This window comes from Molothrus ater, unplaced genomic scaffold, assembly GCF_012460135.2.
Source record: "Molothrus ater isolate BHLD 08-10-18 breed brown headed cowbird unplaced genomic scaffold, BPBGC_Mater_1.1 matUn_MA122, whole genome shotgun sequence".
NCBI lineage: Eukaryota > Metazoa > Chordata > Aves > Passeriformes > Icteridae > Molothrus > Molothrus ater.
The window spans coordinates 1-12,297 of NW_023416576.1; the positions used below are offsets into that span (position 1 = coordinate 1).

Sequence of the window (12,297 nt, forward strand, 5' to 3'; positions counted from 1 at the left end):
GGCGGGATCTTAAATTGATTGACAGGGACGTAGTAGATTGGGGCGTGGCTATTAGTGACCGACACCTCAGGGCGGGCCGTGATTGACAGGGGTGCCGGGCTGTGATTGGCCGGTTAACGCGCGCTGGGGGGGCCGGGCGGTGATTGGCCGGATAACGCGCGCGCTCGTGGGAGGCGGGCGGTGATTGGCCGGCGGTCGCTCGCGGCGCGCTGTGATTGGCCGGGGGCGGGGCTGACGCTACGCTCCCTTCCCGCGCAGGTCGGGACGGCGGCGCTGCCGTTTCTCCGCCAACGGGCGCCCCCTGGCGGCCGCGCTGCGCCCCGCGCCCCCCCCCCGGCACCAAACGGCAGAAACTGAACCCGGCGGACGGCCCAATCCCCGTGGTGTTCGTGGCCACCAAGGACACCCGGTACCGGGGCTGGAGGGTTTGGGGGGAGTCTGAGGGGGGGGGTTCTGAGAGGGTTTGGGGGAGTCCTGAGAGGAATTGAGGGGGTCTGGGGGGGTCCTGAGGGGATTCCGAAAAGGTTGGGGGGGGTTCTGAGGGAACTTGGGGGATCCTGAGGGGATTTGGGGGTGTCTTGAGGGAATCTGGGGAGGCCCGAAGGGGTCCTGAGGGAATTTGGGGGGTTCAGAAGTGGTTCTGAGGCTGTTTGGGGTTCCTGGGGGGGGGGGGTTGAGAGGGTTTGAGGAGTCCTGAGGGTATTTGCGAGGGTCCCAAGTGGGTTTAAGAGGTGCAGAGTAGATCTGGGGAGATCTGAGAGGGATTTGAGGGATCCTGAAGAGATTTGGGGGATCCCGAAGGGGTTTGAGGAATCCTGAAGGGAATTGAGGGGTCCCGAGGGTGTCTGGGAGGGTCCTGAGGGGATCTGGGAGGGTCCTGAGGGGATTTGGGGAGCCCTGGCAGGGTCCTGGAAGGTCTGAGCTGTCCCAAGACCCTCCAGCACAGCAAATTTGGGGTTTACCCTGTGGGGGCCGCACCAGCCCCGTGCCCCTCCACACCCCACGCTGGGGGAGGGTCCCACGGATTTTTTGGGGTTCCCTGAGCTGATCCCTCCGCTCTGTGTCCCCCCCTTTCCCCAGGGCTCTGCGGAAGGCTCTGACACACCTGGAGCTCCGCCGCGCCGCCCGCCGCCCCAACCTCCCCCTCAAGGTGAAACCGGGGGGGCTCCCCCTGCGCCCGGGGGGGGCCCTGGCGCCCCCCGCCCCCCCCCACCCCTCCAGCACCTCCGAGCCCATCGTGCTCGAGGACTGACCCTCCCTCCCCCGGCCCCACAACCCTTTTGTATTTTTTTTATTTCCATAGAAAAATCTCAAAATCTCGCGGGGGGGGGGTTGGGGAGGGGGGGTGGGTTCGGTGCCCCCCCCTCCCCCCCGCTGTCCTTTTTGCCCCTCCCCCCCTCCAAACCCCCCCCCCCTCCCCTCCCCCTCCTCCGCGGGCCCCTTTTGTACGTGCAGAGACGCCCCCGGTTTTGTATCTCGGGCTGTCCCGGTTCTGTAGCGACAGGAAATAAACGCGATGAGTTTTTTCTTCAACGAGAGTCAAAAAACGGCGGCGGCGCGGGGGTTGGGTAACGGGAATACCGGGGGGGCACCGGGCGGAACGGTTGTGTTGGGGAGCGTTTCCGGGGGGGACACGGTGAGGGACGGACCGCGCGTGGGGGAGCGGGGAGGAACGGACCATTTCCGGCGGAAGTGGCTGAGGGACGGGCGCGGGAACCGGAGCTCGCCATGGAACCGGCGCCGGGGCCGGGCCCTGATCCCGACCCGGACCCTGATCCCGACATGGACCCGGGCCGCGACCCCGTAACGGGCCCCGGCCACGATCCGGTAACGGCCCCGGTGCCGGTAACGGCCCCGGTAACGGACCCGGCGAACGATCCCGACGTGGAGCCGCTGCACCGGGGCGGCTTCCGCTGCCGCCTGTGCCAGATCACCACGGCCAACCGTGAGTGATCCCGGGGGCTGAAGGGGCGGTGGTTACCAGCACCGGGGGGTGGGGGGCACTACGGTCCCGGTTACCGGGGCTGGGGGCTCCGAGGCCGTCCTGTGACTCCCCGGTTCCCGTGTCCGGGGAGGGCTCCGAGATCCCGTTAACCAGAACAGGGAGGGCTTCCAAACTCCGTTTTAACCGGGACCGGGGAGTTTGTATTGCCCCAATTACCGGCACCGGGGAAGCCCTGAGACCCCGGTTCCCGTCCCGGGGATCTCCGTGACTCCAATTTCCGTTGGTGCTTCCCGGTCCCGGTGACCCCCGTTCCCAGTATCCCCAGTTCCTGTTCCCGGTGATCCCGGTGTCCCCAGTTCCCATTCCCAGTGTTCCCACTGCTCCCAGTTCCCGGTGATTCCCGTTGTTCCTGCAGTCCCTGCTTCCCGTTATTCCCGCTGTCCCCGTTCATCCCCGCAGTGCCCGGTTCCTGTTATCCCCGTTGTCCCGCAGTCCCCAATTCCCGGTGTCCCCAATCCCCGTTAATCCCCGTTCTCCCCATTATTCCCCGTTAACCCCCTCTCTCCCGTTAATCCCCGTTAACCCCCATTAATCCCGGTTATCCCCGTTAATCCCCATTATTCCGTTACTCCCCGTTATCCCCGGTTAGCCCCCGCTCTCGCGGCTCTGCCGCAGTGCCCGGTTCCCGTTACCCCCGTTAACCCCCCCGTTAACCCCCCCGTTAACCCGCTCAGTGCCGAGCCTGCGCTCTCACCTGTCGGGGAAGCGGCACGGGCGGCTCCGGTGTTTGCGGGCGGAGCGCCGGGCGCAGGAGCAGCGGAGCCTCTTCGTCAGCGGCTTCCGCCGGGGCACCGCGCCCGAGCAGCTGCGCCGCCACTTCCGCGCCTTCGGCCCTGTCGCGACAGTCGTGATGGACAAGGACAAGGTGGGGACGGCGGCGGCACCGGCGGCGGCGGGAGGGACCCTGGGGACGGGGACATTGTCGCGATAGGCGAGGAAGAAGCGGCGGGAGGGGGCACCGGCACCCCGCGATTATCACGATAATTTAGGAGGGAGCGGGGGGAAGGGACAACAGCACCCCGCGGCTGTCGCGATAGTCAGGGAGGAAGCAGCGAGAGGGGACACTGGCGCTCCACGATTGTCGCGATAGTCGGGGAGGAAGCGGCGGGAGGGGACAGCAGCACCCCGCGATTGTCGCGATAATGAATGAAAAAGTGGCGGGAATTTTGAGGCTCTCGGGGCTGTCGCGATTGTCGCGATAGTGACGGACAAAGCTGGGGAGGGGGGTTCTGAGTGCCCTGGGAGGGATTTCTTGGCCCTGGGGGCGGGGGGTCTCATGTCCCCTCCCTTGGCAAGGCGATATCGCGCCTATCGCGATAGCCCCTCCCTGTCCCGCAGGGCGCGTTCGCTATCGTGGAGCTGCGGGACCCCGCGGGGCGGCAGCGGGCGCTGGAGCAGCCCCGGCATTTCCTGGACGGGCGGCGGCTGCGGGTGCGGCCCCGGGAGCACCGGGAATGGCCCCGGGACCCCCCCCGGGACCCCCCCGGGAACCCCCCGGGACCCCCGGGGCTGCTGCAGGCGCTGGGCCGGGCCCAGGACGTGAGTGGGGGGCTCGGGTGGGGGGGACTGGGGGGGTTTGGGGGGTCCCAAAGCTCTCCTGAGGGGGTTTGGGGGGGTCCCGAGGTTCCCCCAGGGGTTTTGGGGGGGTTTGGGTGGTCCCAAAGCTTTCCCAGTGTTTTAAGGGGGTTTCCAGTGCTCCCAGTTTGCCCGGTAAGGAAGGGATGATGCTCCCAGTTTGCCCAGCTTGGCTTGGGGGGAGTCACTCCCAGTTTGCCCCATTTGGCACTCCCAGTTTGCCCAGTCTGCCCAGTTTCCCAGTTTGCCCGGGGTGGCATTCCCAGTGTTCCCAGTTGACCCAGTTTGGCATTCCCAGTGTTCCCAGTGTTCCCAGTTTGCCCCTCCCAGTGTTCCCAGTCTGGCATTCCCAGTGTTCCCAGTGCTCCCAGTTCACCCAGTTTGCCCCTCCCAGTGTTCCCAGTGTTCCCAGTGCTCCCAGTTTGCCCGGTTTCCGTCCCCAGGTGTGGGCGCAGCTGCAGCTGCTGGTGCGGGCGCTGGAGCTGAGCGCGGCCGAGCGGCGCCTGCGGGAGCTGCTGGTGACCCTGATCAGGGAGGTGTTCACGGAGTTCTTCCCAGGTGAGCACAGCTGGGCACAGCTGGCGTGGCTGGGCACACCTGGGTACGCCTGGGGTACACCTGGGTACACCTGGGATACACCTGGGGTACACCTGGGTACACCTGGGTACACCTGGGCACACCTGGGTACGCCTGGGATGCACCTGGGATACACCTGGGTACACCTGGGTACACCTGGGATACACCTGGGATACACCTGGGATACACCTGGGCACACCTGGGTATGCCTGGGGTACACCTGGGCACATCTGGGATACATCTGGGTACACCTGGGATACACCTGGGGTACACCTGGGATACACCTGGGCACACCTGGGATACACCTGGGCACATCTGGGATACATCTGGGTACACCTGGGTACACCTGGGATACACCTGGGGTACACCTGGGATACACCTGGGATACACCTGGACACAGCTGGGATACACCTGGGCACACCTGGGCACACCTGGGCACACCTGTCCCACCTGTCCCTCACCTGTGTCACCTGTCCCTGTATTTGTCCCACACCTGTCCCACACCTGTCCCTCACCTGTTCCTCACCTGTCCCTGTACTTGTCCCACACCTGTCCCTCACCTGTCCCTCACCTGTGCCTCACCTGTCCCTGTACCTGTTCCTCACCTGTCCCTGTACTTGTCCCTCACCTGTCCCTCACGTGTCCCACACCTGTCCCTCACCTGTCCCCCCCCGTGTCCCCCCCGTGTCCCCCCAGGCTGCTCCGTTGTCCCCTACGGCTCCTCCGTCAACGGCTTCGACGTCCACGGCTGCGACCTGGACCTGCACCTGGAGCTGGGGGAGCCCCAAAGCCCAGAGACCCCAAACGGGGACCCTCCCATGGAAGGGACCCCAAATGGGGACCCCCAAACCCCAGAGACCCCAAACGGGGACCCCCAAATCGCAGAGACTCCAAACGGGGACCCTCCCATCGAGGGGACCCCAAATGGGGACCCCCAAATCCCAGAGACCCCCAAAAACGCTTATCCTAACTCAAACGGGGACCCCCAAATCCCAGAGACCCAAAACGGGGACCCCCAGAGACTGAGAGCCACAAATGGGGACCCCCGGATCCCAGAAACCCCAAACGGGGACCCCCCCATGGAGGGGACCCCAAACGGGGACCCCCAAATCGCAGAGACCCCAAATGGGGACCCCCAGAGCCCGGGGACACTGCTGGGGGATGGGGACACCCCCCTCAAAGGGTCCCTTTTGGGGTCCCAGGGGTCCCTTTTGAGGGACAGAGGGTCCCTTTTGGGGTCTGAGGGGTCCCTGTCGGGGGATGAGTCCCCTGAGGCCCTTTTGGGGTCCCAGGGGTCCCTTTTGGGGGACAGAGGGTCCCTTTTGGAGTCTCCTTCAGGTGACAGAGACCCCTCCCTCAAAAGGTCCCTTGTGGGGTCCCAGGGGTCCCTTTTGGGGTCTCCTTCAGGTAACCAGGACCCCTCCCTCGAAGGCTCCCTTAAGGGGTCCGAGGGGTCCCTTATGGGGTCCGAGGGGTCCCTTTTGGGATCTGAGGGGTCTCTTTTGGGGTCCGAAGGGTCCCTTATGGGGTCCGAGGGGTCCCTGTCGGGGGATGAGGGGTCCCTGTCAGGGGATTCATCCCCCGAGTCCGAGGGTTCCCTTTTGGGGTCCCGTTTGGGGTCCGAGGGGTCCCGTGTGGGGTCCGGGGGGTCCCTTTTGGGGCGCGGGGCGCCCCCGGAGCGGGCGCTGCTGCTGGTGGGGGCGGTGCTGCGCCGCTGCGTGCCCGGGGTCCGGGGGGTCCGGGCCGTGCCCGGCGCTCGGCGCCCCGTGGTGAAATTCAGCCACAAACAGTCGGGACTGGCCGGGGACGTGTGCCTGGACAACCGGTACGGACTGGGAGGGACTGGGAGCCACTGGGAGGGACTGGGAGAGGGGATGGGGGCGTTGGAAGGGGACTGGGAGCCACTGGGAGGGACTGGGAGCCACTGGGAGGGACTGGGAGCCACTGGGAGCACTGGGAGGGACTGGGAGGGTCTGGGAGAGGGGATGGGGGCATTGGAAGGGGACTGGGAGCCACTGGGAGAGACTGGGAGCCACTGGGAGGGACTGGGAGCCACTGGGAGCACTGGGAGGGACTGGGAGGGTCTGGGAGAGGGGATGGGGGCATTGGAAGGGGACTGGGATGCGCTGGGAGGGACTGGGAGGGGAGATGGGGGCATGACGGGGATGTTGGGAGGGACTGGGAGTAACTGGGAGGGGAATGGGAGCGGGGATGGGGACATGAGGGGGGTACTGGAAACGGACTGGGAGGGACTGGGAGAGACTGGGAGAGGGAATGGGGACGTGAGGGGGGCATTGGGAGGGGGCTCGGAGGGACTGGGAGGGGTTATGGGGGCACGAGGGGGTGTTGGGAGCAACTGGGAGGGGTTATGGGGGCACTGGGAGCAACTGGGATGGACTGGGAGGGGAGATGGTGGCATGAGGAGGGCACTGGGAGGGGACTGGGAGCACTGGGAGGGGACTGGGGGTAACTGGGAGGGAACTGGGGGGCACTGGGGGTAACTGGGAGGGAACTGGGGGGCACCTTCTCATTTCTCTCCCTTCTCCTTTCTCTTTCTCCCCCTTTCCCTCCTCCTCCATTTTTCCCCCTTTTTCCCTGCCCCTTTTCCTCCCCATTTTTTCCCCTTTTTCCTCCCCATTTTTCCCCCTTTTTCCCTGCCCCTTTTCCTCCCCATTTTTTCCCCGTTTTTCCCGTTTTTCACCCCAAACCCGGCCCCAGCCTGGCCCTGTTCAACACTCGCTTCCTGCGCCTCTGCGCCGACGCCGACCCGCGGGTGCGGCCCCTGGGCTACGCCCTGCGGCTGTGGGCGGGGGGGCAGCGGCTGGCAGGTGAGGGGGGGCGGGACCCCTCCCTCCCCAAAATGGCATGGGAGACCCTAAAAGGGGCTGGGACCCCCCGAAAATGGGCTGGGACACCCCAAAAATGGGCTGGGACCTGCTGGGACCCCCCCCTCCCCACAGCCCCCGTGTGGTTCTTGGGGAGGGGGCAGCACCTGGCAGGTGAAGGGGGGCGGGACCCCTCCCGGGACCCCTCCCCACAATGGGATGGAAGACCCTAAAAGGGGCTGGGACACCCCAAAAATGATGGGATGGGACCCCCGAAAAGGGGTTGGGACCCTCAAAAAGGAACTGAGACCCCCAAAAGGGTCTGGGGACTCCCAAAAGGAACTGAGACCCCCCCCAAAAGGAACTGAGACCCCCCCCCAAAAGGAACTGAGACCCCCCCCCAAAAGCGCTGAGAGCCCCCAAAGGAACTGAGACCCCCCCCAAAAAGGGTCTGGAGACCCCCCCAAAGGGACTGAGACCCCCAGAAGGGGCTGAGACACTCCTAAAAGGGGCTGGGGACCCCAGAAGGGGCAAAGACCCCCCCTAAAGGGACTGAGACCCCTCCCAGAGGGGCTGGGGACCCCCAAAAGGGGCAAAGACCCCCCCCCAAAACGGGAAGGGAGCCCCGAAAATCCCCGCGGGTGCCGCCCCTCGGAGCCCCCAGCCCAGCCCCAAACGGCTCCAGGCAGCCGGGGGGGGGTCGTGGCCAATTGAGGGGGGGTCTCAGCTCACTGAGGACCGACCCCCCCCCGTTACTGCCGCAGGGAACCGGGCCGGGGGCGGCCCCCTCCTCACCAACTACGCCCTGACGCTGCTGCTGGTGCTGTTCCTGCAGAGCCGCAGCCCCCCCGTGCTGCCCTCGGTGCGGCGCCTCCGCCTCCTGGCAGGTGCCCAGACCCCTTCCCCACCTTCCCCCCGACCCCTGTCCCCTTTCCGGGGGTCCCCCGCCCCATTCCGGGGGTCTCTGAGCCCTCCCCGTGCCGGTTCCAGGGCCCCAGGAGCGCGCTCGGGTCGGGGGCTGGGACTGCAGCTTCCCCCGGGAGGCGGCGGCGCTGGAGCCCAGCGGGAACCGACAGAGCGCGGGTGGGTCCGGGGGGCCCTGAATTGGGGAGGGGGCTCCAAACCCACTGAGGGGGGGGTTCCTAAATCCGGGAGGGCTCCAGTGCCACAGCGGGGGCACAAATCCCACTGGGAGGGGCTCAAATCCCACTGGGAGGGGCAGATTTGGGGGGCTCCAAACCCACTGAGGGGGGGGGTCCCTAAATCCGGGAGGGCTCCAGTGCCACAGTGGAGGCACAAATCCCACTGGGAGGGGCAGATTTGGGGGTCCTAAATTGGGGAGGGGGCTCCAAACCCACTGGGGAGGGGTCCCTAAATCCGGGAGGGGCTCCAAACCCACTGGGAGGGGCAGATTTGGGGGGTCCAAAATTGGGGAGGGGGCTCCAAAGCCACTGGGGGGCACAAATTTTGGGGGTCCCTAAATCCAGGAGGGGCTCCAAACCAACTGGGGAGGGGCAAATTTGGGGGGTCCTAAATCGGGGGGGCTCCAAAGCCACTGGGGGGGGACTCAAATCCCACCGGGGAGGGGCTCCAAATCCATCGGGTTTTGGGGGAATTTTGGGGGATTTTTAGGGGAGTTTTGGGGGTGGTTTTTGGGGGGTTTCTGGATGTTTTTGGGGGAGTTCCTGGGTGATTTTTGAGGGTATTTTTGGGGTGGTTTTGGGGTTGGTTCTGGGTGATTTTGGGAGTGGTTTTGGGGGCTTTCTGGGTGATTTTAAGGCTGTTTTTGGGAGTGGTTTTGGGGTTGTTTCTGGGTGATTTCGAGAGTGGTTTTAGGTGGTTTCTGGGTGATTTTAAGGCTGTTTTTGGGAGTGGTTTTGGGGTTGTTTCTGGGTGATTTTAGGGCACTTTCTGCCTGATTTTGAGGCTATTTTCAGGCTTATTTCTGTCTGATTTTGGGGCTCTCCTGGATATTTCCGGGGGTGCCTCCACACCTCTCTAACCACCCCCTCATGCCCCCCATCCCAGCCTCCCTCCTGGCCGAATTCTTCTCCTATTTCGGGACCCTGGATCTGGGGGGGCTCCTCCTGTCGCCCCTGGAGGGCCGAGCTCTGCCTCGCCCCCCTCCCGAGGCTCTCGGGGGTCTCCGCCCGGGCCCCCTGACCCTGCAGGACCCCTTCGAGCTCAGCCACAACGTGGCCGCCAACGTCACGGCGCGCACCGTGTCGCGATTCGTGCGCTGCTGTCGCGACGCCGCCCGCCTCTGTCGCGGCCCCGAGTTCCTGCAGAAATCGCGGCGGGGCCGCCCCTGGGGCGTGATGAGGCTGCTCCAGCCCGCGAACCGCGGGAACTTCGGGAATTCCGAGGGGAAATTCCTGATCCAGGTCCCGCTGCGGCCCCCGGGGGGGTGCGGGGGGGTCCCGCAGAGCGAGGTGAGCGCGGCCGTGGCGTTCGTGCTCAGGGAGGTGCTGGGGTGCGGCTGCGAGCCCGAGGACGCGGGGACACCGGGGGGGACACCGGGGGGGACACCGGGGGGGACACCCCCGAGAGATGAGTGTCACCCGGAGGGGGGGACAGGGGGGTCTGGGGGGGAATTTGGGGACACGGGGACACCGGAGGATGAGGGGGAGCCACCCCCGGGAGCTCAGTGTCACCTGGGGAGGGGGACAGGGGGGTCTGGGGGGGAATTTGGGGACACTGGGACACCGGGGGAGCCACCCCCGGGAGCTGAGTGTCACCTGGGGAGGGGGACAGGAGGGTCCCGAGGGGACTTTGGGACATCGGGGGATCCCTCAGAGCCACCTCCGGGAGCTCAGTGTCACCTGGGGAGGGGGACAGGGGGGTCCCGAGGGGACTTTGGGGACACTGGGACACCGGGGGAGCCACCCCCGGGAGCTCAGTGTCACCTGGAGGGGGGGACAGAGGGGTCTGAGGAGGAATTTGGGGACACGGGGGATCCCTCAGAGCCACCTCCGGGAGCCCAATGTCACCCGGAGGGGGGGACAGGAGGGTCTGGGGAGGAATTTGGGACATCGGGGGATCCCTCAGAGCCACCCCCGGGAGCCCAATGTCACCCGGAGGGGGGGACAGGAGGGTCTCAGGACGAATTTGGGGACGTGGGGACATCGGGGCCGGGCTCGAAGCGTCGCCTCCCCGAGGGGGTCCCGGACGGGGCCGGGGTCCGGCCCGCGAAGCGGCCCCGGGGTCCCGCGGGTCCCTCCCGGTGGAGCTGCTGCGTCTGGCACCGGGTGTGGCGGGGCCGCCGCCGCCTCCGCCGCCGCCTCCGCTACCGGGGGGGCTCCGGGGGGGCTCCGGGCACCGACGGGAACCGGGGGGATCGAGGGCTTGAGGGTCCCGAGGGGGTTCAGGGTCCCGGGGGGGCTCCAAGTCCTGGGGGGGTTCAGGGTCCCGGGGGTCCCGTTGGGGTTCAGGACTCTGGGGGGGTTCAGGGTCCCGTTGGGGTTCAGGATTTTGGGGGGGTTCAGGGTCCCGTTGGGGTTCAGGACTCTGGGGGGGTTCAGGGTCCCGTTGGGGTTCAGGGTCCCGGGGGTCCCGTTGGGGTTCAGGATTTTGGGGAGGTTCAGGGTCCCGTTGGGGTTCAGGGTCCCAGAGGGGTTCAGGGTCCCGTTGGGGTTCAGGATTTTGGGGGGGTTCAGGGTCCCGTTGGGGTTCAGGGTCCCGGGGGGGTTCAGGGTCCCGGGGGTCCCGCTGGGGTTCAGGATTTTGGGGGGGTTCAGGGTCCCGTTGGGGTTCGGGATCCCGGGGGTCCCGTTGGGGTTCAGGATTTTGGGGGGGTTCAGGGTCCCGTTGGGGTTCAGGGTCCCGGGGGTCCCGCTGGGGTTCAGGACTCTGGGGCTGCCCCGGGTTTCGGGGGGTCCCCCCTGGCCCTGGAACGGGCCGTGACCGCGGCCATCGTCCGAGGGGACACCGGGACCCCCCCCCCGCAGCCGCTGCTGCGTTTCCAGCTCAGCGCCCGCCCGGGGGGGTCGCACCGGGACCCCCAAATGCTGCTGCAGCTCCAGCCCGAGCCCCCCTCGCCGCTTTTTCAGGAGTTTTTCCATTTTTTGCGGGGTTTTCTGCCCGGAATGGTTCGGCAGCGCCTGGGCTGGGGCGGGGAATTTGTAAATTCTGAGGTTTTCCAGTAAAATCCGTTGGGCAGCGTGGCCGGGGGTGTCACTGCAGGGGGAGGGGGGAATTGGGGGAGAAAATGGAAAAATGAGATTTTATTGAGTAAAAGGGAGGAGCTCTCGGGGACTGCTGGGGTCACACCTGGCACTGACCACTCAGCACTGACCCCACAGCAGGCACTGACCACTGATGCACTGACCACTGACCCCACACCTGGCACTGACCCCACAGCAGGCACTGACCACTGACCCCACTGACCACTGACACCACTGACCACTGACCCCACTGACCCCACTGACCACTGACCATTGACCCCACTGACCATTGACCCCACTGACCACTGACCCCACACCTGGCACTGACCACTCAACACTGACCCCACAGCAGGCACTGACCACTGACACCACTGACCACTGACACCACTGACCACTGACCCCACTGACCCCACTGACCACTGACCCCACTGACCATTGACCCCACTGACCACTGACCCCACTGACCATTGACCCCACTGACCACTGACCACTGACACCACTGACCATTGACCCCACTGACCACTGACCATTGACACCACTGACCCCACTGACCACTGACCCCACACCTGGCACTGACCCCACACCTGGCACTGACCATTGACCCCACACCTGGCACTGACCACTCAGCACTGACCCCACAGCAGGCACTGACCACTGACACCACTGACCACTGACCCCACTGACCCCACTGACCCCACTGACCACTGACCCCACTGACCATTGACCCCACTGACCACTGACCCCACTGACCATTGACCCCACTGACCACTGACCACTGACACCACTGACCATTGACCCCACTGACCACTGACCATTGACACCACTGACCCCACTGACCACTGACCCCACACCTGGCACTGACCCCACACCTGGCACTGACCATTGACCCCACACCTGGCACTGACCACTCAGCACTGACCCCACAGCAGGCACTGACGCACTGACCCCACTGACCATTGACCCCACTGACCATTGACACCACTGACCCCACTGACCACTGACACCACTGACCCCACTGACCATTGACCCCACTGACCACTGACCCCACTGACCACTGACCCCACTGACCACTGACCCCACTGACCACTGGGGCTGTTTATTGACCCCACACCATCCACTGACCACTCCATGCCACCCCCTGACCACCACACCC

The 12,297-nt window shown here is 65.8% G+C and overlaps 1 protein-coding gene and 1 long non-coding RNA gene across 2 annotated transcripts; both read left to right on the plus strand.

Annotated features, from left to right (window-relative positions):
- The first annotated feature begins 250 nt into the window (after window positions 1-250).
- On the plus strand, window positions 251-1,533 carry LOC118701062 (uncharacterized). The gene is made up of 2 exons (XR_004982409.1): window positions 251-409; window positions 1,081-1,533. It is a non-coding gene; the product is annotated as an uncharacterized LOC118701062 (long non-coding RNA).
- Window positions 1,534-1,706: 173 nt separating this feature from the next.
- On the plus strand, window positions 1,707-10,322 carry TUT1 (terminal uridylyl transferase 1, U6 snRNA-specific; the record flags this gene model as incomplete). Its single annotated transcript, XM_054518278.1, has 10 exons — window positions 1,707-1,945; window positions 2,680-2,870; window positions 3,344-3,544; window positions 4,024-4,138; window positions 4,853-5,981; window positions 6,875-6,984; window positions 7,746-7,868; window positions 7,972-8,064; window positions 9,010-9,537; window positions 9,991-10,322. Coding segments are annotated over exons 1-10 (3,039 nt in total), but the record flags the coding sequence as incomplete, so codon positions are not given.
- Between the last annotated feature and the right edge of the window lie 1,975 nt (window positions 10,323-12,297).